The sequence below is a fragment of the Rhinoderma darwinii genome, chromosome 1 (assembly GCF_050947455.1).
Source record: "Rhinoderma darwinii isolate aRhiDar2 chromosome 1, aRhiDar2.hap1, whole genome shotgun sequence".
Lineage (NCBI taxonomy): Eukaryota > Metazoa > Chordata > Amphibia > Anura > Rhinodermatidae > Rhinoderma > Rhinoderma darwinii.
Window position 1 is genome coordinate 313987363 of NC_134687.1, and position 25692 is coordinate 314013054.

General features: G+C 37.1%; 1 protein-coding gene across 2 annotated transcripts in view; it reads right to left on the reverse strand.

The window, feature by feature from the left end:
* CPLX1 (complexin 1) overlaps positions 1–25692 on the reverse strand; it is a 199843-nt gene that overhangs the window by 173140 nt on the left and 1011 nt on the right. Inside the window, exon 2 of one of the 2 annotated variants that reach the window (XM_075825532.1) lies at positions 24684–24795. In XM_075825532.1, the coding sequence (XP_075681647.1) occupies positions 24684–24714 (31 nt within the window). In that variant the 5' untranslated portion in view covers positions 24715–24795. Of the gene's footprint in view, positions 1–24522; positions 24544–24683; positions 24796–25692 lie in introns of those variants that run through there. The other variant, XM_075825533.1, reaches the window with a different exon arrangement.

A 25692-nucleotide genomic window follows, 5' to 3' on the forward strand; every position in this document is an offset into this window, starting at 1 on the left:
AAGTGGAAGAATGTGAAAGGAGATGAATTTTGTCCGTGGTCTATGCCGTATGTGAAAAATACTAGCCTAAACTGACGCATTTGCTAAAAAATAGCTGATTTTTTTTTGTTCCATCTTATTCAAGAAACTTTCAGAAGAAAACTGGACTTGCTAAAAATATGATAAACCCCTTGAAGGAAACCTTGTGGGGTCTACTTGTGTGAATGAAGTCATTTATGGGGTGATTCTAATGTTTCAGCAGCATTACACCCCCCAGAAAACAGTATGCGGCTATAAAATCAAATGCAAAATTCCTGGACCGAAAAGGCCGAAAAGCCTCCTTTTATGCCAAGCCCTGGCACATGCCCGCACAGTGAATAAGGCACACATATTTGGTATCCCCATGGACGGGAGAAGTGGAAGAATGTGAAAGGAGATGAATTTTATCCGTGGTCTATACCGTGTGTGAAAAATACTAGTCTAAACTGACGCATTTGCTAAAAAATAGCTGTTTTTTTTTTGTTCCATCTTATTCAAGAAACTTTCAGAAGAAAACTGGACTTGCTAAAAATATGATAAACCCCTTGAAGGAAACCTTGTGGGGTCTACTTGTGCGAATGAAGTCATTTATGGGGTGATTCTAATGTTTCAGCAGCATTACACCCCCCAGAAAACAGTATGCGGCTATAAAATCAAATGCAAAATTCCTGGACCGAAAAGGCCGAAAAGCCTCCTTTTATGCCAAGCACTGGCACATGCCCGCACAGTGAATAAGGCACACATATTTGGTATCCCCATGCACGGGAGAAGTGGAAGAATGTGAAAGGAGATTAATTTTGTCCGTGGTCCATACCGTGTGTGAAAAATGCTAGCATAAACTGGCGCAATTGCTAAATTCTTGCATTTTTTTCCAATTTTGCCCACTTTAGAGAAAAAAATAAAAATGATATATACTGACAGATGCCACTAAAACAAAGCCCTATCTGTCCTTTAAAAAGAGTGTAAAATTCAAAGATGAACTTTATTCACCTGCAGAGTTATAGTCATCTAAATAAGCGCATAGCAAAATTGTGAAATTTGCTCTGGTCATTTAGCTGTAAAACAGCCTAGTCCTTAACCGGTTAAGGATATGCCAAAGAGTATTTTGTGATGTTACTGAATGCTTGATTCTCTCGTTCTTCTAGTGTCCATAAATGCTCAATGGTATTGCGTTCAGGTTTTTGGAGTGGATTCCATGTAAGTCAGCACTCCCTGCTCTTGTTTGATCATGAAATAGTTTTTGCAGTTTTAGGTCATTATCCTGCCTCGGCATAAATACTTATCTGCAAAAATGTAAAAAAGAGGATTCAGCATGCCTCTGAAGATAGTAGTAGTATTTTTACTTTTTACTTTATTGCTGTAGATTGTAGTCGATGCAGTGGAGGTGTCCAGTTCCATAGACTCTAAGACTAGAATATTCCCTTTACCATGTTTCACTGTGGTATCTTTCGTCTATAGGTGTCCTTCCATAAACTCTTCTGTTACTGTCATAAATCCTAAACTTGGTTTTATCCATTGATCCTGTATAAAATGCTGTTATGCATTGGCAAGCGTGTGGCCTTGTATCTCTTCATAAGAAGCGGTTTATAACATTCTATTACGCTGCTCAAATACGTCGGCAAACATCTGCCCATTCATTTCAATGGGTTTGCCAACGTACTGTGCCGACGACCTGTAATTTTACGCGTTGCTGTCAAAAGACGGCGCGTAAAATAACAGCGTCATCAAAGAAGTGCAGGACACTTCTTGGGACGTAATTTGAGCCGTTTTTCATTGACTTCAATGAAGAACAGCTCCAAATTATGCCCGTAATTGACACCTCGCAAAAGGCGAGTACGAGCAATTATGTCTCAAATGCAGGAGCTGTTTTCTCCTGAAAACAGCTCCGTAATTTCAGCCGTAATTGTCGATATCGTGTGCACATACCCATAGTCTTCACTACACATTGACAGTACTTTTGCTGACTCGAAACTCCTGTTATTTATTTAGCACATTCTAAGTTGTTCTCTCTCTTAGTGAGCAAAGCTTTATGTGTAGGTCTTCCAATGATCTGGGCACTTTTGCTCTTCCAGCTGTTCCTTATGATTTAACAGATCCAGTTTCCATAAAGCGCATTAGAGTGCCATGCAAAGTGCCCTGATATTTCCCATAAAGCCATGATTTGATGCTGTTTAACTCCTTAACGACCGCCCACCATCTCTTGACGACAGGCGGTCCAGGTGCTTAGTCTACAGCAACGTCTTTTGGTGAAAAGGCTGATGGGCACTCCTCTATCCTCTAAGCAGGAGCTGTAACTTACAGCTCCTGATCTTAGAGCAGCCTGCTAAATACAGTTGGGGTCAGAAAATATTCCGACCCCAGTCGTTTAATCCTTTGATCGCTGCGGTCTGTGACCGCGGCATGATCAAAGGGAACTCCCCTCTGTGATCACAGCATCGTAAACCCAGTGACGTGATCAAAGACCAGGTAATCCCTCTACCATCAGCCCTGGGGACCTAGAAAGGACCCCAGGGCTGTCTGTTCAGTTTGCCTGCTGTTAGGGCACACTATGTGCTGCCCTAACAGCAGCCTGTGTCAAAGTAACATAGTATAATGTATTAGCATACAGGAGTATGCTACTACATCACAAATAAATGATAAAGTTGTAAATTCTCCCTTAATGGGATTAAAAAAAAAGTAAAAAAAACAAAAACAGACAAAAATGTCCCCAAAAAAGTCATTTTGCATAAAATATATTTTATTGCCCCTACAATATATAAAAACCAAAAACCTACACATATTAGATATCTACACGACCGTAATAACCTGAAGAATTCATTTAACAGGTTATTTAGCATGAAACGTGAACTGGATAAAAAAAAACAAGAAAATTCATGTCGGGAAAAGCTTTTTCCTACCTTCACGCCGTAAAGATAATTTTTTTTCTACCCCCAAACTGCGAAAAATAAAATACTGTTTCTCCCGCATAAAACAAGGCCTCATACAGCCATGTCAATGAAAAAACAAAACTTTATGCATGCTGGAAGGCAGAGAGGCAAAAACGGAAATATGTAGCTGGTCATCAAGGCCTTTTCAGTCCCAGTCATCAAGGCGTTAAATCATTAGTCGCTTCTGACGCTTTGATTTAGGTCTGATACGTGACACCTTCTAAAGAAAATCTGAGGCACACCCCTACTTATTATATGTGAACAATAACTGCAAGTTGATTTACTAAATAAGCCTTTGATGAGCAGACGAAATCCACCTGAGGGCAGTCTGAACACGCACTTCAATGAAAAGAACTGGACTAAAGGAAATGTGACCGTGTTGTACCACGGTAAATTTTGAATATTTCTTCATTTCACTTTTTAAAATCTTTCTTTTTTACAAAATTCTAAAACTTTGTTTAATTACAGTGGAAAAATTAAATAAAAAGCTGATTTTAGTATAGTCTCAGACTTTTGAGCACCACTATAATAAGTATATAAATAAGAAATCTAAAGATAGATTCTTACCAAGAAATAGTTTTGCATACTATGTTTAATCACCTTTATTATAAAATAACTTTAAAGGAAACTCCAGCAAAGCGAAAACTAACTTATTACATAGTATCCATATGGGTTTTCCCAACTGTACGTTGTTAGAGCTTCTAATAGTGTGGTTTCTATATTATAGCAGCTTGTAATCTTAATGAATGAAGAAACGGAAGAAATAATGAAACAATGATACCGAGTATTAATGATTTCTCATGTATAAGTAGCATATTAATAAATATAGTTTTTAGCTGTACAAAATATGACGTCATCCTAAAATCAAAGTCTTAACTTACCTTGTATCACTCAAAATTAAAGCTTTAGACTTTAGCCAATTCCTTTGATGCTGTATTCCTAATATTGGAAGCACGTTCTTTCCATATCTTCATGAATGTATCAGTTTTATGTGATCTTCCTCTGTTCCAAATTAGGACACGACTCCTCCCTTATAGAAATCCCTATACAATCTTAATCTGAATATTTCATGAGCTACAAGAATAGCTACGAGTCTAATTTTGATCACGCTATTTGCAATTTGCATGAGTTTAGGACTGGGAATTTACCCTGAATATATACTTCTATATGATAATATTTATTACGCCTTATACATTGTACATATTATTGACTTTTACTTTTACATTTTAATCCTATATACCCTAAGTGACACATAAAGACAAAAGGTATAGAATACTGTAGAATTTTTCCCAAAAACTCTCCATGGTTAGAAGAAGCATATTTCCCAATCCTAGATAAATGTCAACACTATGTAATATTTCATGCCATAGACATAATCCCTAAATAATCTGAAAAATGAAAAAAAATATGAAATACAAATTCTATACAAAATATATTTATCTCACAAATTGTAGACCAGCTGTACGACAGAAGGCTGAGGATAACTATGACAAATGGTTGCATTTGTCTTTTATAAGCATTATTTTATGGTATTTTTAGTATGGTACATTTCTTTGGAGCAAAGATATCAATAGAATGAGTTATGAGCAAGGGATATACATTTGATAAGGAGGTTTCCACCTCTAACCTGTCGATATATAGGTCAGTGGTGAAAATTAGGATTCTTAGGGACTAGGAGAGGCTTTGTGGACTTTAGTTAGAGCATTAAGGTAGCTCAAAGTGGTCAAGGATTACACATGAATTGGTGGTAAGCCATACGGGTCAAGTGCTCTTTTTATATTAGGATTCTGTTACATATCGTTTGCTAAGCCCGATTGTTTGATTTAAGTTGTATATATATATATATATATATATATATGTATATATATATATATATATATATATATATATATACATACATATAATTTTTTGGGGGGCTTTAGGTTTTACAGAAGTTTTGCTCATAATCCCATCAGGACATACAGTACTTGAAGAATCATCACTGTCATTTAGTATTAGAACAGGTACCATATTCCTGTAAAGGTGATGCTTACTCAGAATCTTGCAGGATGTCACACTGCAGGAAACATTATTTTAATGATTGGAGCCCATTGCTTCCTGCAATGTGAAATCCTGCAAAATCCCAAAATATCTTAAGCTGAAAGAAGTCCTCTTTGGAAATGGGTTGCTGGTGTAAGGAACACACATTTTATTTATAATAGACCAACAATTTTATTATACTGAAACAACTTAAAAATCCATTAGGGACTGAACAAACACAGAAGTATCATAACCAACTACTAATAATGAAACATGAAACACTTATTGGAAAGATCATTAGGAGAACAGGTGCAGATCTTTAGAAATTGGATAGTGAAATTTCCATTGAAACCAGCTTAATTACTTTATTTTATTGCATGTTTGGCGAATTGTAAACACTGTAGATCATTTGAAATGGCAGATGCAAGTGAAGTGTGCCAAATGACATAATGAGTCATCTGCAATCAATCACGTTTTTTGTTATTCTCAAGCATTGCCTCGTAGCCAAAAAGATAACAACATTTAAGTAAGTACTTGAAACAAGTTGTGTTAGATGGCTTTCGATATCGAGTAATTCAGGCAAAATTGTGCATCTCTTTCTTGAAGTGACAAATTTAACAATATAAAATGCAGCTTAAAAATATAAAACATCTACCCAAATTCACTTGAAAAGACAAAGGAGGAGATTTAACAATATTTTTGTAGGGTGCCAAAATTTAGGAGTCGGCAAAAACGGCACAAATTATGTCAAATTTTTCTAAATGGGACATGTGGCAGGATCAGGACTGTGTTTATCTATACGCCCAAGGGGAAGGAAGCCTGTTTGAGGAAAACTTTACATATACATACATATCTGAGTATTAATATGTAAATGATATGTGTTCATTGTTTAATAATTGCAAAAGAAAAGGAAATTGGCCATATGGAAATGTGGTGTCACAAGAAGACCACCCATTTAAGGTGTGGTTTAATTGATGGGCGGAGCCTACGTTTCCAGACATTTTGTGCCTAGAGTTTTATGATATATAAATCAGTTACTGGGCATAATGTATTAGTGCACAACTTTAGTACAAATTTTACAATTCCATAGTCATACTCTGTTTTATCCTTTTGAAAACTGTTCAGGTAGATGAAGAAAGTGTCTAAAAAGAATAAATTTGGTGCTCGCCAAGTGCTTCATTTTTCCGTGCAATTTGCCTTCTAATTTTGCCGCATTTTGCTTATTAAATCTCCCCCAATGTGATAATATAGAGATACAGAAATCATAGCTTTAACATAGAACAAATAATTTTTTTTACAAAAATATTATCATACTGAGAGGGCTGGAAACACCTTCTAGTTTTATAAATCGAAACCTCGTATGAATAGAGATTAATACAAGCATGGCAGAAACAAATGGTGCATTGCAGCTTGGAGTCACTTTAAAGATTACATTGGGGAATTGCATAAACAGCAATTTCCTAACAGAAGTCATTAATAGAAACGCTCTCTTTTCAAGCAGGAGCACTCCAATAATTATTTACAGGACTGTAGGGACTTTAAAGATCCCTGCTGTTGTCCTTATGGTGCCATTGGTCAAACACAGGTGGTATTTCTAGTAGCCTGCATTCTCTGTAAGCATTGCAGACATATGCTGTTGGAATGTGCTGACATCACAAATTCAGTGCCCTAATCATGTAAACTGCCCTTTTTTGTGCCCTATTAAAGTTAGTAAAGTTGCATTTGCTTTTTTTCCCAATTATATTTACCATATTTTCATTAGTTCTTTGTCAAGTTAAGTACCTGCGTTTCTTTGATCTAATTCTTTATAGACCCATGGGCATGTTAATTACTGTATATAGATACAAATGATTACATGTTGTTAAATACTCTCTTTAATAAGTGTTATATCACAATTTAAAATAATACTCCGTACATTGCACTTTTTAAGAAAGATATAAGGAAGCTAACTATTTAAGCAAGTGTTTATGTGCTCTGTGAATGGTTTAAGAATTCGATCAGATACAATATGCCAATAAAGTCTCTCTCATCTCCCCATCTTGCCACCCTTCTATGTAGAGTTATTAATACTGTAGCTACATTTATTCTGCTTCGCTACTAGAAAAAATAATCTGTTACTCATGCCCCACACAATCCCTTTCTCTTTATGTACTTATCATATTGAAGCTACCAATGAATAGCTGGTACTTTTCTAATCGATCCTATACTCTGCCACCTAACTCATCCATTGCTCTTCTGTTTCCTCTAACCCCACCCGTCTGTCAGTGCCTCCCATGGCTGCCCACACACAAAGAGCACAATTCAAACTCTTATTCAACTCTTTCCTTATATCCCCTCCTTTCTATTCTCTTCTTTTTCGCAAGCCATCTGCCACTCCTAAACACTTTTAGGGCACGTTCAGAAATGGCTGAATTGCTGTGGACCTTCTTCCATAACTTTCTATGGCTTTTTAGGTAATTTAGTGCAGACGTTGCGGAAAAAACCATTGCGGAAAATAGGCTGCGGTGCAGAGTTTCATTCCGCAGGATGGATGCCAGCGGAGAAGAAGCGGATTTTCAATGCGGTTTTCAGCCTTTGCAATGCAAAGGCTGAAATCTGCGGCAAGTCTGCTGTGATATCCACAATGTTTAAATTAGGCCGGATTCACACGAGCATGTCGGGTCCGTGATATATGGACCGTATGTTGGCAGCATTTCCCAGACCGAACACACTGCAGGGAGCCGGACTCCTAGCGTCATAGTTATCTGTGACGCTAGGATTCCCTGCCTCGCTACGGGAAAAATGTCCCATACTGTAATCATGATTTCAGTAGAAGACAGTATTCCCGCAGCGAGGCAGGGACTTGTAGCGTCATACATAACTATGATGCTAGGAGCCCGGCTCCCTGAAGTGTGTTCGGTCTGGGAAATGCTGCCGAAATACGTTCCGGAACATACTGCCGACATACGGTCCGTATATTACGGACCGAACATGCTCGTGTGAATCCGGCCTTACCTGTCAAATATGCACATTTTACTACAAAATATGCAGTGGAAAATTTCTGCCACGTCTGAACATGGCCTTAGTGCCAGACATACTGTGTCAGTGGGTGGCATGATACAGAGAATCTAAGAAAACCATAAGAATTCATGTGTTACGCACCGCCCCTTCAGTAATGGATTAGATATAACACAACAGGCCAGATTGCATCTAGAATGTGTCAAAGAATGTGCTAAACTTTGGTGCAATTTGGAGCATTTTATTTTAGACTAATTTAAAAACAATAATAAAAATAATATTATAAATTTGAAATCTGCTTTTTTGTTGGTGAATGAAATGGCCTACACTTTTTTTTTAGAGAATTGCATTTACAGTACAAAAATCCCATCCTATACTTTTATTATGCGTAAGATTCCCTTTTTGAGTAAGAATGATCTCATAACAGTGGAAATTTCCTTTTGTTCCTGTAGATCAAGAGAATACTGGCTGCCATTTATATCATTCTGTATTCTGCCAGCAACTCAGCAAACAGATGCTACCATTATACAGCCTGCGTCTGCTGAATGGCTGACAGGGAAAGCAATGCGATTTTTATTTCCATACCTCTATTCTGCTCTATTATCTGATTTCCGCTTATAAAAGGAGATTGTCTGATAATAAAAGCATATAAGGGGACTGTTGTATATGTAATTCCCTAATATAGAACCATAGAATCTGGTTTAGCAAAGATGAATCTACATTTTAACTCAGTCCCAAGGTAATACCGATTAGACTTAAAGCTGAGAATGTTTGCGTTATGATATAAGCAAAATGTAGATATTTACACTTTTAATCTAGATGTAAGGAGCGTAGTATTTCTATATTGTTATTTTTATTTGCTATGTAAATAAGTGCGTAATGTCTATGGCCGCGGACGGTCGTCCTGACACCCTCTGACGGCCGTGGCCATGGACGAGTGAGTTTCCGGCAGCATCTCCCTCCTGAGAGACGCCGGTACTCACATCCTGGTCCGGACACTGTCTCCTGCAGGGCGCGCCATAAAGGGTTGCAGAATACTGCAATCAGCCCACAATGCTTCAGGACTATAAAAGGGGCTCTGCCCTCTCGATCCTTGCCTGAGCGTTGTGGTTTTGCCTAAAGTTTGTCATTGCAAATGGTCTCCTAGTGTTTTCCAGTTCCCAGTGTTACCCGTTCCTGCTGCCTGTACCCTGTGTCCCGTGCCACCGTGCCTCTGTGCCATCAAGAGTTGGAGTCGTGTTGTGCCCTACGCAGCATCTATTGTGTCGCACCCCGCCTTAGCCTGAATCTACCGCTACTGTCTACATTGCCTCAGGTACCCTTTCTGGACTATAGACTTTGCATTGTACCTGTTTCACCAGCTTCTATCCTGCTACGCGGTACAGCCCAGTGGCTTCACACCCCGCACCGTGACAAAGTGTAGTATTACCTCTTGCAGTATAGTTTGAAAGATTCAGACAGTCACAGCACATGCTACTAAACCTTCTGTTCTTGGAACTTCATGGAAATTGTAGACGTATAAAGTGTTTGGTACTTTATGTGTTATTTTCACTGGTTAAAGAGATAGACACTAAAAATATTGGCTGTATTGAATGATCTTGTGTATTGAAAAATCTCTTACACCTATAGTTTGTAGGAATGGCGAGTAAGTCAGTGCTGAGGATTTTCTACTATTTTGACTGAATAAAGCAGAGTGGACCCCATTCACCATGGCCTCCATTCACTGGGGTTGGGGTAAAAATATATTTGAGCAGCATTTATTGCTTATATTTTTTTGTATGCTCTGTCGTGGAGTACTGCACCTGACTGAGGACTTGTGTGCCAGCAGTCTTGATGTACTACCCGAGTGGTCAGTCTGCCCCGACATGACGCCTCTTTGTGGGTTAGTACAAAGGCTTTTTATAAGAGGATGTGAATGCTAAAAGCTTTAGAAGCCGTGAGTGTACTTAAGAGCACCCAGAAGCTGAATGACTGAGAGCTCATGCTGCAATCTGAAATATTGATAGGTTTCAACTTTATTGCAGTGCATCCTGGGAATACTCCCAAATCCCATCTCTTGGCTGATTCAGCATCATATCCATTTACAAGTCAGCACTTTCTTAAAATATTCTATACAGAAGCACAGATATATATCAATTGCACAGGTTTGCACTCGCAGCAACATGTTCGCTTGGAAGGGAAATTAAATTTACAACTTCAAATTGTTTGACATGGTGATGACATTTTTCCCTAAAATACTGAAGGGTAAATCTATGTCATTTGGTGTTACTAACTGATATGTACAATTTACACCAAAGATCTCTATCTGGAAAAAAAATTCACCAAAAGTATTATTTTTTTTATATGTCACAAGGAACATTTATGGCGTGCCATTCCACCCATTTCTTCAGCGTATAGGGCATATAGTACCTTTTAAAAGCGTCATCTTGATTTGGGAACTTTTTTTAAATTTTTGAAGATAGTTACTATAGAATGCAAGATGGAGAATTTCATACCAAGAAATGTGATTATCCCCAAAAATATATATATTCATTGCTGATAAATAGGCATATGGGTAAACATACTTGTACTGAGCTATTTGTTAGAGTAAAATCATTAAAATGGATACAAATAAAAGGATGAAGAATCCTTTTATCACTGTCACAGTTGTTGTCCACAGCGACACACTAAGTTGCACATAAATGCAACTTTCATAAGATTTTCATGCAACAAATATATAAAGAAAAAACTTACACTCAAATCACATGCAAGTTCAATGCCAAGTTGCAATTGAAGCATTCCGGCCATAAAGCTATGTATGGCCTCAGTCTTAAAGGGGTTTTCCAGGAATATGCATTGATGGCTTATCCCAAGGATAGGCCATCAATTTGTGAACAGTGGAGGTCCAACCCCAACCAAAATGTTTCCAAGCATTGTACAGCGGCCCGACATTTAATGATAATTTCATATTTAAGTCTTGAATTTAATCTTTGTGAAATAAATATTACACTCACAATAATTCCCCCTTAACAAATGTAGTTCTTTTATTCCCATAAATCAAGAATCTAATAGGATTACAGAATATGAATGCAGCTCGAAGTATATTGTGTTGACCATACAGATGCAAAGCTAAACTGATTTGCTGCAAATATCTTATGTAGTTTGTATGCAAGTCAGCAATGCTAATATTTGTAGATAAAAATGGCATTTGTATGCAGTCTTTCAGTGGAAAGACATTTTCTTTGCCTATACTTGTAGAAATGTTAACCAAATCTAAAATATATCTATTGCCAATCACTTTAAATACAAGAATATAATGCAGCAAAACAGTTTTAATTCCGCTAGATACATGTGTGAATTTTTTGCTTGAAACATCACACATATATGTGGGCTTATTTTATAAATTTGTATAGGACCCGGGTCTTTGGAGCTGCTTTGCATGTAGCATTATATATGGACACATATGACATAAAGCTCCTATATGCTACATTTGCTATATCCAGCCTTACACTAAGGGTGCAGACACACGTTTCAAATTTTGTTTTAGAAATTTCTGAGAAACAACCCCATTCAGATGTATGAAACGGCATAAATATTTGCAACAAAAGCTGCCGTGTCTGACTTAACCCTAATTCAGTCAGCAGGTAAGACCAATGGTCACTTCCCTGAGCTGATAATAAATGGGATGATTTGTAATGAGTTTTCTTTCTACCCACTAGTTTAAAATGTATCTGAAAAAAAAATTATAAGTTGTACTTCTAAAACTCAACAAGTATTATTTGTAGAGATAAACAAATCGATTCATATGAATCAAATTCATAACAAATTTCCCGAGAGATTTTTGTTTTTGCAAATCTAAGACTATTGAGATTTGTGCCGCACAAATCGCTCAAAATATCGGTGTCCATTTTACAGATCAGAAGAAGAATCACATGACCTGGTGTACTTCCCCATAATGCCTTGCAGGCAGGCCTCCCTCTAGCGCAGCCAATCATGAGGGGTACTGGTGTGAGTCATTGATCACTGTGGATGACAGTCATATGTGTCATAGCCACTATAAACAGCCGAACCAGGAAATGCTGCTGCAGATAGATAGTGGATTAGTGTCAGTGACTGTGTTTCACAGTGAGGAAAAAAGATTAAAGAATAGGTAATTAGATTTACAATAGTTTGATAGATAAATATATTTTATAGAGAGACCAAAAGAGAAAATAAATGCTGAGAAACAAGGAAGTAATGAAAATACAAAAATACTTTATTAACATATAATAAGACATGTAAAAAGAATCCATAAACCCACAGTAAAAACACGGATCCTTGACTGGAGCATTATCCAAACCATGTATCTATATATGGACGGTTAGTGAGACACATGACCCCCAGACGAAGACATTAGCGCCGAAACGCGCGTTGGGGTGGACCTTGGCTGCATTCCTTCTGTTCATTCATCATGGGTATGTGAGACCTCATCTATTCTGTGTATTTTACTTACCTTATTACGGAATCTCTGCATGTTTGATCCCATTGCATTTATAACGACATGTGTGTTGTTACGTATATTGTACCACAGTATTGCTAAATTATTTGTTGACTATAGGGTGTGAATCTATTCAGTCTGCAATACCTTGCATTCACATATGCACATAGTTGATCTATTTACTTCAATAGATTATACTTTCAAAGACGTTCACACACTTTTGTCATATTATTTTCAATCAAGGGATGTACATGTGTCTCACTAACCGTCCATATATAGATACATGGTTTGGATAATGCTCCAGTCAAGGATCCGTGTTTTTACTGTGGGTTTATGGATTCTTTTTACATGTCTTATTATATGTTAATAAAGTATTTTTGTATTTTCATTACCTCTTTGTTTCTCAGCATTTATTTTCTCTTTTGGTCTCATATTCAATTGTGATGCTGTTTGGGTGTAACACCCTGGAATCAACCTATAGAGCTACACATATACTTCATGTGTGATACACTCTATATTTGGTTATGTAGATTCCTGTTGCTTTTTTGGATCGGTTATATTTTAGAGAGAGATAAACATCAGTCAGTAAGGCTATGTTCACACGGGGTATTTTGCCGAGTTTTTTGACGCGGAAACCGCGTTGCAAAACTCGGCAAAAACGGCCCGAGAACGCCTCCCATTGATTTCAATTGGAGGCGTCGGCGTCTTTTTCCCGCGAGCAGTAAAACTGCCTCGCGGGAAAATGAAGTGACATGCCCTATCTTCAGGCGCTTCCGCCTCTGACCTCCCATTGACTTCAATGGGAGGCAGAGAAAGCGTATTTCGCGCTGTTTTATGCCCGCGGCGCTCAATGGCCGCGGGCGAAAATCGCCGCGAAAATCGGCGTGCAGGGAGAGGAAAATCTGCCTCAAAGTTCCAAACTGAATTTTGAGGCAGATATTCCTCCCCCAAAATACTCCGTGTGAACATAGCCTAAGAGTGTCTTAGTTATGCAGGCACAGGCAGCCATTGCTGTGAGTGTGTGCTGCTGCAGCTATACAGTTCTTACATTAATTTTATGAATCACCAATCGAAATCACATCATTCACAAATATTCTTCAATAACATTATTACTGATGCTGATCGTGTCTAGTACAGTCGTGATGTCACTCATAGTTTTGCATATATCTAATAGTACCACCAAAAGCATTTGTACAGTGGCGTTTTACTTTAGTCTGTATCCAACTGACTTTTTTAAATTTTAAAAAAGCATAACAAATCTCACAGTGTAGTGTGTTTTAAAGCAGGCTGTTTATTGTTTGTTTTTTACCACTGGCTACCATATGTTTACCCATAGCCATATACGTTGCTGTCACTTTAAAAATTACTAATGCCATCTTGTCGTTAAAGTGCTTGAAAGTGGTTGGATACAGTCCTAGAAGACCTTAGAGTGTCAAACACAACTTTTCAAGCCACTTTTGATGTGCATCAAATTTATTCGAAACAAATTTCACGAAATTCACTCATCTCTAATTATTTGATTATCTGTAATACAGAAATATAAGTGAGCAGTGGTTAGAAAGGCTACACAATATGGGTTTAAATGTATTATTTACAATGCTGGAAGCAGAACTGGCCTCAGGAGCATAAACACTATTACTGTTCTTAATGCCTGATCAGATGCGGTCTGGGTTTCTTTTTTGATTACTGACATTCTACCATAGAAGACTACTGTACAAACAACTACAGCAGCTGCAGTAAAGATTTGCTATGATTTTCCTTAATCTTGCAACTGATTTTGGATGTTACCATTTATTCAGATTTGTATGTATGTGATTCTGGAGAATTTGGAAGTAGAGGCAAAGTGGTTGTTGTTGACAAGACTATCAATCTCAGGGAGACACTGGGCCTCTCAGGGAGAGATAAACATATCTGAAGCATCATGAAGTTGAAATGCTTCACACAGGAACGATGATTTTTCTGTTTTGTTGGACAGGGGAGTTTTTTTAGTGTTATGTTATGTAGCAATGTTTAGATGAATACTGATTCTTCAGATGTCTTCTCAGAAAGCCTACACTTTAAAGAATAGAGAATTTTAAATTTGAAAATGTGAAGCTCATCTTTGTTAAGTGGGATGTTTCATACCCTAAAAAAACATTTTGTCTGTAGTGACCAAATGATCAACTTAAATTTAAGGGAGATCTCTTAGGTTGTCAGATCAGTGAAGGTCAGTCAAAAAAGAGGACAAATTAAAAGTACAGGCAAAGTGGTGATTTTTCATAACATATTTTTATATATAATATAAAAATGTATAACAAAATAAATAAAATACCCATGTAAGATAAAAAATACAGTTTTTTTTTTTGCTTTTGTTTGCATTCATATGGACAAATAGTGTAAAGTACTGTAGCCGTAGTTTTGCAGTAGGTATACATTTATCAAAATCGAAATGTTTTAGTAAATGGTACACCTGATGTATCTATTGCTAGTTTAAATTTGCTGGGTGACCTATATGGAGTGGTCACTGATGACCCCTTTAGACAACATTACAAAGAACATTTCAAGCCAACATGGCAACACTGATGTATTACAGGGAGATGTGCTGCCGACATGATGAAAATGTATAGGGACGAGCGATCGGAGTAACGTTGCTCGTCCCTATACGTAAGCAATTATTGCTCACTGTGTGACAGGAGCTAACCAGTGCCGATCAACGAGCTGTCTCGTTGATCGGCGCTCATTTACACAGCCCACATTGGACCGTGTAATAGGGCCCTTACTGCCATATTTCCCCATAGATAACAGCTGATCGCTAAGAGTCCAAGCAAGGGGCACTTTGTGATCAGCTTATTGACAAATAGGTATTGTCCAAAGCAAAGAAACCGCTTTAAGTTGGCTATAGATATGAGATTTTACTGCAGATCTGGTGGAGATCTCATGTCTATAAGACAACCTAGGTAACAGACAGCGATCAGACAGGTTGGTTTATTACCTGTGAGATCCTTTTTTTCTCCAATATATATGTCTCCAGTAATGTCTGGCAGCCGCATATCTCACTCGCTTCATAGGTATTTTATGCCTGTTCAGCAGAACAGGGGGTCGTGTAAATGTAAATATACAGCAAAACAGTCCTATTTAGATTGATAGGCATTAGAAAGTGACAGGTTGTTTGAACTGAATGATATCAACACTTACCAACACTTCCAGCCACAACTGTTGGTATGCAGATGCGCACAGGAGCTCATGATAGGGTCATTTTTTCATTAAATAGTAATTACTGTACCCTTCAGTTTTTAGGATATCACGATATCAAATTGGAGAAAACACAATTTCCACCCACTTCCTGTTATGCAAGATGTTTAAAGAGTCCCTTTTTGGTGCAGCATGTTATATTTGAAGGAGAATCGTGTACAGTATCTTAATAGTCCAGTATACAAAGGGTAAAAAGGAATTGCAAATCTGTTACAGAAAAAAAATCTGGTATAGATCATAGGCACTATTAACATTATAAGAGCAAGTCCAGGAGTCCAGTTTATTTATGAGCCTGGAGCTTCCCTGACCGACAATTCTCTGCTTTATATCTTCTCTGTGTTAGCGTAGGTACAGAGAAGCTGTCAATGTTTATGGTCCTGCGGCATCTAAATGTCTACATTAAGAACACGAATATCACAATTAAAGCCATACAGAACTGTGAAAACTGTGTCTGGTTTGAACAACTTCATCTTACAATTCTGCAACAACCGCCAGTTTACAACATGTGTCCTCTAAGTAAAGCTCTATGTAAAAGACAATAAAGGGAGTCAATGAAGCCCTCTACATGTAGAAAAGTCGTAATTTGCGCAAAATTTTGCTTAATTTTGCGACTTTTCTTAAAGTGGTGGAGGCGGCAATAAAATAGAAAAGTTGGGTGGGGCAAAGTGTGAGGGGGCAGAGCAACCACGGCCCAATAAATTTACTATGATTTACGCCAGAAACCGGTCATAAATTATAGTGCAATTAGATTTGTCTGGCACACGGATGACCAGAGGTGCGCCTAATTTATAAAGAGGCATCTTACTCCAACTTTTTTTTAGATTAAGAATGACGTATGAAACGCCAGTCTTAATAAATTGCCCCAATTACCGTAACTAATGACTATTGACTAGTCTTGTTTGTGTAATCTCCATAATGCGACTATATTCTTTATGCAGACAATAAATTACAGAATTAAAGAATTTTCATGGAAAATAACAATAACCTGCAAATGGAAGGACTTAAATTGCAAGAGAACAAAAAACACTATTTTATTTACTTCAAGCACTATTAATGCAGAATACAATGGACCAATCTGTAATTACCTTCTAGCCAAACTAGTAGAGCATCTCGGCAGTATTTATAATACACTATATATATATATATATATATATATATATATATATATATATATATATATATATATATATATATATATGTATATATATTCTTTGTTAAGTACTATTTTTGTTATTTTCAGATTTTACCAGATAACCATTTTCTTAAATCAATCCTGTGGTGAGAATGTCTGTTGTACAAGCATCTAGTAGTTCTATTATTTGACATTGTGGGTGCTCCCTCCTAAATGGACCCTCAGAGTGTGCTACAGCACTTTTTAGTGATTGAGCAGCTGCAAGAGGAGAATGATGGATTGCTGATTCTCTTCAAGTACTTAAAAGCACTTCCACATTAACCTGACTCCTTTCCTGCACCCCCCCCCCCTTATTAGTCCTTAGAACCTGATCCCTTCTTGCAACAGTATTCCCCCACCCTAATGCACTTCATATCTGTCATACACAGATACCATTTGGTGACCGGCTCATGTATACTACCCTGTTTTTCTAAAAGATGGCTGGACCATTGTACTAAACAATAACTTTTAACATTTTGTGTCCCCTCTATTTCCTGATAGATTGTGACCTCTTGCCGGCAGGGTCCTTACTCCTCTGGTTTATTTTTTCAATTTGTTTTGTCACTATGTAATGTCTAATATTGTCTGTACAATGTACTCCCTGAATTGTAAAGTGCTGCGGAATATGTTGGCTTTATAAAAAGAAAGATTATTATTATTATGGTGATTATTATTATTATTATTACTGTGATGATGATTATTTTTATTATTATTATTATTATTATTATTATTATTATTATACTACAGTCCAAATTTAGTTAATAAAACAAGAGGCATTGAAATGTGTTAATTAATCAGCCATGGTTCTTTCCCCACTCCAAGCCACTGATTCATTTTCCCTAGGGAACCCCTTCATAGTCTTCTCGAGCTAATACTCAGAGTACCCCAGTGCTCAGATAATAAGTTGCTCCACTAAACACCCAGGCCATCTGGTGAAAACTCCAATGGCTCTAAATATTATTAATATGAACATCACATGATCTCATTTTACACCTAGGGAGAAAGATTACTTTTATTTTAAATGGATTGCATTTATGCATATTAGAAGCTCTGTACTATGATTAGAGGCTTGCCCACATGGACTGATCCACAAAGCAAACATACATGGCATTTTCAAAAGATACTAAGAATATAAAATAGTGGATTTCAAGAATTTTAACAAAGGTAAATGCATATGAGCAAATACCTGCTGAACTTTCAGAAACTGTCAATAACATGCAAACTGCCCTTACAGACCAATGTGCCCAATTCCATGGACTCAAATGGCTCAAAAAGATGGTAATATATATTATCTGGGTTCAATATTACTGACCACCTCACTAGGTAAAATTAGCACTTTCTTCATCCCGATTTTAGGCAATTTGACAGATTCAGAAATTTACTTGGATAGAGTGTATTGGGAAAGCACTAGTCATTCTTCTATCAATAATTTATCTCAAGATGTGATTTGATATTCTTTGGTTATGAAAAAAACCATCTATTGGAGAATATTAAAGGAGGTTCATGAGAGCTATAGGTGTGGCCAACCCCATCACATTTTAATCTGAAAAGACGATTCTTTATTTGTAATATCCCTCCTGAGACAGGTCCCTTTTTGGCCTGTTTGATTGATATGGAAAAACACAAGTACCGTTTATTGATTGGGCACTAACACAATTTAATGCAGTGCCACATTCCAAAATACAAGGCAAGTCTTCTCATCTGACATTAATCATTTGGGTCATAAACCACCAGAAATACCCACTGCACATATTTAGTTGCAGTACAAGACACGTATGCCCTATTTATCAATCACAATTGATGTGTTCTTAGCATTTAAGCAAAGCAATAGTTGCTTATTTCCACTTTGCTACCTTTTTCTACTTTTTATTCCTTCTTTTTTTTTCGCTCATTCCTCCTCCATTCCCCTTCCCTATCTACTCACATGAAAAACCTGTGCACAAGGTACCAAACATTAACTGGGGTTTGTCAGTTACAATGTTTCATAATAATAATAATAATAATAATAATAATAATAATAATAATAATAATAAACACGTTATTTGATTATTGCATTTGTATTATGTTTTATTGCAGCTAAACATAATATGTTGACTATTTTTTGTATGTTAATAATTCTTCAGGCAGTATTGTCTTGGAGCCAAGTTGCATTATTTGATTTGGTCTCAGATATGCAGTGAAGCCTTATATTCTGTGACCGGTGGCCTTGTTACACATTTAAATAATGTTTTAAAAAAAAAAATAGAAGCAAAGAAAACCATGCAGTCTACCGGGGGTTTAGTATTTTATCAACACTTTGATCTGATTATATCAAAACTCAATATATATTTCTAATGAAAATATTCAATTCTGTACATATACAGTTTTTGTTTATATTCCCTGAAATTCTGGAACAAACAGGGCCATCTTGTACCCAGCGTAACAAGCAAAAACCTATCACGATCCATGCATGTTATAATATAATATAGCATCATTGCTTCATTTTCCTACAAAACCAAAAAATTCACTTTGTTTGCCTCTTGGTGACATCATAAACATTGTTCTAAAAATGAAGAAATAATCCGCAACTTTATTTTTCATTGTCTTGAGGTCTTTAACCCCTTAATGACATCCAACATATGGGTACGTCATTGTCGTTATGGACTTAACGCAACACAAAGTATGGGTACGTTGTGTTGCTGATGCGGGCTCAGAAGCTGAGCCCGCACCATCGCCAGCGGGTGTCAGGTCTATAATACAACTGACACCCTGCTGCATGGCCAGGACCGGAGCTAGCCTTCGATCCGGCCGATTAACCCCTTAGATGCAGCGCTCAAAAGCGAGCGCCACATCTATGGTGTTTCCTAGCAGATCGGAACCCCGCAATTCAAATCGCGGGGTTCCGATGGCTGTTCTGGCAGACCTAACAATGGCCTCCTGTCTGCCAAGTACGGAAGCCTGCTGGTCCCGCCCAGAGGCGGGGCCTAAGGCTTCCGGTCGCTAAAGAAAAATGGCGCAGCCTGCGACATCAGCCGCCGGTGTCAGCTGTATGTTACATCTGACACCGTGCTGTAACAGAAGGGAATGGTGCTAGCTCCGATCCCTGCCATTAACACCTTAGATGCCGCAATCAAAAGCATTCTTAGTAGTTTGTAGAGATGGGCATCGACACAATGTTATCGTGACGATGCCGATCGTTGATATGGCAACCGGAGGCTTAATGATAGCCTTCTGGTCTGCCACGTACGATAGCCTATTAGGCCCCGCCCAGAGATGGTACCTAATAGGCTTGCTGTCAGTGAATGACTGACAGCTCTAATGCATTGCACTACGTGGGTAGTGCAATGCATTAGAGTAAAGATCAAAGGTGCATGTCCTCAAGTCCCCAAGTGGGACAAAAAAAAAGTTGAATAAAAGTGTAAAAATAAAAGTTTCAAGTTAATAAAAAAAACATTGCCTTTTTTCCTATAATAAGTCTTTTATTCTAGGAAAAAAATGAACACGTTAAGAAAGGTACACAAATTTGGTATCGCCGTGTCCGTAACGACCCCAACTATAAAACTATAATGTTATTTTTCCTACATGGTGAACACCGCAAAAAAGATAAGTAAAAAACAATGCCAGAATCGCTATTTTTTTTTATCACCACCCCTCTCAAAACATGGAATAAAACGTGATCAAAAAGTTGCATGTACCCCAAAACGGTACCAATAAAAACTACAACTAGTCCCGCAAAAAACAAGCCCTGCCACAGCTTTTTTGACTGAAAAATAAATAAGTTATAACTCTCAGAATATGGCGACACAAGTAATAAATAAAATGTAAAAAAAAAGTGATTTTATTGCGCAAACGCTGCAAAACGTGAAAAAATTATATACATTTGGTATATCCGTAATTGTATCGACCAGCATAATAAAGTACAATGGTAATTTATAGCCCACGGTGAACGTCGTAAAATAATAAATAAAAAACATAACAGAATTGATGGTTTTTGTCACCTTGCTTGCCAATAAATGGAATAAAAAGTGATCAAACAATCGCATGTACCCCAAAATGGTACCAATGAAAACTACAGATACACACAGCTCCGGTGAAGAAAAAATAAAGACGTTCTGACTCTCAGAAAATGGCAATTCAAAATGTGCAGAGTTTTCCAAAAGCGGATAAGATTGGGCACCATTTATTAGTGCGACACCGGCCACATATCTGCGGATTATTATTTATTTTGCGCATTATTATACCCTTTTATTATACCATGATGTACTCCGCACAGATTACATATGACCCCACATTATAAACTGAAATATCAGCAATACCCCAAACAGAACAACTACCAAGCACAATCTGCACGCTGATAGCCAAATATCGCTCCATTACTTCTGAACCCTACAGCGTGCCCAAACAGCAGTTTACGTCCACATATATGGCATCACCATACCCGGGAGTACCCGCTTAAAATGTTAAGAGGTATTTGTCTTCAGTGGCACAAACCGGGCACAACATATTGTGCACTAAAATGGCATATCAGCGGAGAATTGCAATTTTCACTTTGCACCATCTGCTGCACATTAATTTCTCAAGAAAAAACACCTGTGGTGTCAAAATGCTCACTACACCCCTTAAAATGCCTTAAGAGGTGTAGTTTCCAAAATAGGGGTCACTACTTTGGGGTTTGTTTTACTATTTGACTTGAGAGCCCTGCAATTGTGGGCTAATGGTGTGAAAATCACCGAAAGACCTCCAATGCGCATGGTGCTCTTCACTTCTGAACCCTGTCATATGTCCAGGCAAATGATAAATGCCTTGAGGGGTGTAGTTTCTAAAATTGGGTCACTTCTTGGGGCTACCACTGTACTTTGGTACCTTTAGGGTTTTGCAAATGCAACATGGCGCCCAAAAACCAAGCCAGCAAAATCTGCATGCCAAATAGCGCTCCTGCCTTTCTGAGCCCTGCAGTGTGTCCAAACAGCAGTTTATTACCACATATGGGGTATTGACGTAATCGAGAGAAATTGCTTTTCAAATGTTGGGGTGCTTTTTCTGCTTTATTCCTTGTAAAAATTGAAAATTTCCACGTTTTATTGTTTGGTCCATTAGGTGAAAACAGGCTGTGTCCTTAAGGGGTTAAAGGAGACTTAGTATTTCACAAAAGGCCAAATAATGTACATAAAAAATCTGACATCGTCCACTTACTTTATCAGTGATTTGCATTACAGGTTCAATTTTGAGACTGCACTATCTTCATATTCTGAATACACATTCTGTCTGCGCTTTGTTCAGCTTTCCCACAGATACATTGTGTGAATCACCAACCACATCAATGGTCACATCCTTTCAAGCTTGAATAGATGCAGTGATGTGATGTGTATGGTGATCTAGAGCCATACAGTAGGGGGAGATTTACCAATGTTATTTTGTATTCTGTGTTAGATCTGGTAGGCCTCATCTGAATTATTGCATTTAATTAATTATTCTGAAAAAAATATGCTTTTTCATATTGCAATTTTCCTATGCATTCACTATTATATTATTGGAAGGCAAATAATGTTATATTTTAACAATATATTTTCTTCAATTAAAAATACCAAGAATGTTTTGATGTAAAAAATGATTTTAGGAGTTCCTCTTCTAGTATTTCTACCTCCCAGAGGTGATTTACATTTCTTTATTCCAAATGATTGATGGTTAAAATGGTTAACCTAAAAGGCACCTCAATGAAGGTTTATTGTGGCATGTGTAAGTAACTACATCAAGTTGCTGATGTCACCTTGAATGGATTACCAAGTGTACTTTACTTTATTAGTTTACAATGTTGGTTGATGTTTTAAAACTATGCATTAGTTAAATTAAAAATAAACAAGGAAAAGATAATCAACAAGATTCAGGGGAAGACAAAAAGGGTAGAAAAGTGGAGGAGCGGGTTGGTTGAAATAGTAATGATTTCAGAGGGTTTGTGGTGGAACAAGGTTGAAGAATCTCCAAAGCTGGAGAAAGACTTATCGAAACCCAACTCTATGATGAATGGAGGTTATCAAAACCTAGTCATCAAAGTAGTGTAGTAACTGCCAATTTAGTCCATCACAAATGTTTTTATCGTAAGATCTTTTGGTGTGGTCTATGACTTGGTGCTCCCTGAAATTGATGATACATTCAGAGTTGTCAGTATTTTGTTGTATTAAGAGGGTGTATTAAGAGGGTGGAGTTAAAGGGAAACGGAGCAGTGAAGGCACCCCCAAGATACAATAAAAGTGGGAGGCAGTATGAGAAGTCAATCAAAAGGTAAAGGTGGTTTCCCACTGACCTTCTGTTAAGGTTACCAAACTAAAAGTTTAAATTCATGTAGCTATTATGGGAGGAGGGATATAAATGTATTTCCCCTTAGCAAAGAGCTTTTTGGCTTGTGGTTTCTGTTGAGTAGTTGATTTTACCATGGTTTGACTTAAGCTAAGTTGCTATTATGTTCATTATGAACTTCTGCGTAGATCTTTTCATAATTGACAACTATTACGATGGAAGAGGATTATATAAATACACCTGCTAAGAACATTACCCTATGATGCTATACTTTGACCCTATGCATTTAAACTTATATAAAACCTTGTACATAGCAGAACAATGTATTGTCCCTATTTTTAACCTTCAAAACCCCCTTGGCATAAATCAATGGAAATAAAAAAAAATCATTTTAACCACAGTTCACTGAGTTTTAATCATTTTCTTTATCGATAGAGCTGTTTTCTAAGTGAAGGGTTTGACAAATGGTTTTATCTGAAGTCTGCTTAATGGATTCAATCCTATTTCAGGTCTTACCAGATTGTTTTTCTACAGTCAGCAGATCTCAATCAATCCATTTATCCTACTTGTTAAATAAAAGATTTGTGCAAACCATAATTTAATGTAAGCAAAATACTGCAGTGCACAATTTAGTACTGCACCTAGAACATAAGAGCAAACAGCCATATCTATGGCACAATGTTGTTCTGCTGAAAAGAGCTGCAGTGTGAGATTGTCCAGGAAAGTGCTGGTGATCTTGGCAGAAATGAAGGTACTTATTACCACAGTGGAATAACATTTTAAAGCAAAAACATCACTTTCTAAATTATCAACTACCCGTTTAACACAAAGATGGACTTGTATGTTGCTTTCCATTAAAACAAAAAGTGCGTAATTAAGACTTGGCTACAAAACAGTCACGTCATTATTAAATGAAAATGCATCTTACTAAAGCTCAATTATACATTTGACAGGCACTTTGAGGGAGTAACGCATTCTACACATTCAATGCCACATATCTCATATATGGACTATGGAGCTATACCACCATTGGTTAAGTTTAATAAGCAAATGAAATGGTTAAGCTGTTTTAAAGCACCGAAAAAAAATGTCTTGTACATTACAGATGTACGTCTAATTGCGATTGATAAAATGATTTACACCATGCTCGGACATTGCCAGTTATGAAAGTAGTGTACAATCTCGACTTGAATGAGATATTTCATTCATTCATCCATTATGTATATGCCAGTTTTAAATTTAACGCAATATTGGCTATATTATATAAGTTTTTTTTAAAAAAAAGCAAAATAAAATATGACATCACCTTTGGTGCATATTTGAAAGCATTTCCAAAGTGATAAGTAGATGCAATGCAATGTGTGAATGGAAGCAGAATTATCTTGTGACTTGATTATTGGCAAAATATTCTAAAAATATTTCCAACTTACTCAAATGTTTTGCCTCTGGCTATTCAGATGGTGACTCTGTGGTATTTTACCTTATGGTGCAGAGATATAGAGAAAAGGGGAGGAGCTTAGGGAATTGACGCATTGTACTTAAGTTTCTGACATACTGTACAGGGTTTTGATCAGGGGATGTCTGCACTTACCTCCCAAAGCTTGCTTCATAACAAAATCCATACTGATGGCTTTTGATTCCTTCCACTCAGTGTATTTTATATATTACATGCAAGAAAAGCAAGTCAACTCTTGTGTTCTAGCCTGGAATAAATGAAAACATATATACTTACACACCTCTTACATTGTCAGAAATACCTTTAATAATCCTGTTACATTACCCTATTAACCCTGCTATGATGTAAAAAAAAACAAAAAAAAAACAACAACAATGTTGGTGCAAGTCTTTTACAGTACATTTCATTTCAATATCCACCTAATACAAAATGAGCTTGAATAGTTTCATGTTAACAATGGATCAAATGAGGTCAAGAAAAAAAGCATATGTGGAAAAATAGCTTATGGAGAAGAAGTTAGAATTTGAATGTGTTAACTGGTATTGTTTGTACATAAAAGTATTAATATCATATAATAGGGATGGGTATATAATTAAAACCATTCTTAGTAGTGTTATATTGTTTTGACACATAAGGACATTTGTAGTCTTGAAGGTGTGGCTTCTACTAACAGCTGGACGGGATTGTCTAGAATGTCTGGTGGGAAGGGTCTAAAGGGACATTTGAAGGTGAGCTGTCCTGGTCCCACTTCATAGGTCACTAGACATAAAATGTTAGAAATACACACAAACAAACAAACAAAAAAGAAAAATAACTAGCACACATTTTTTCTCAATAAGGTCAAGTGCAAGTCCTATCGCTAAAGCATGCGTAGACTTCCCATCTAAATGCCACATTGCAGCTTGTGTTCCCTGCTGTCTCCACATTTCACAATAGTTACATAGAAACAAAATGTGACATTAAGTATGACGCCTCGCGCTTTGCAGTCTAGTGTTTTGACAACCAATATACCCCCATAATAAGTAACAAAACACAAAATCACTCTTTGCAGTAGAATGTGTTCCACCTCACTGCACAACCTAGTGGGCTGCAACAAATGATATCCCATAGAAGTCCTACTCCTGCACTGCAGGTGATAAGAACT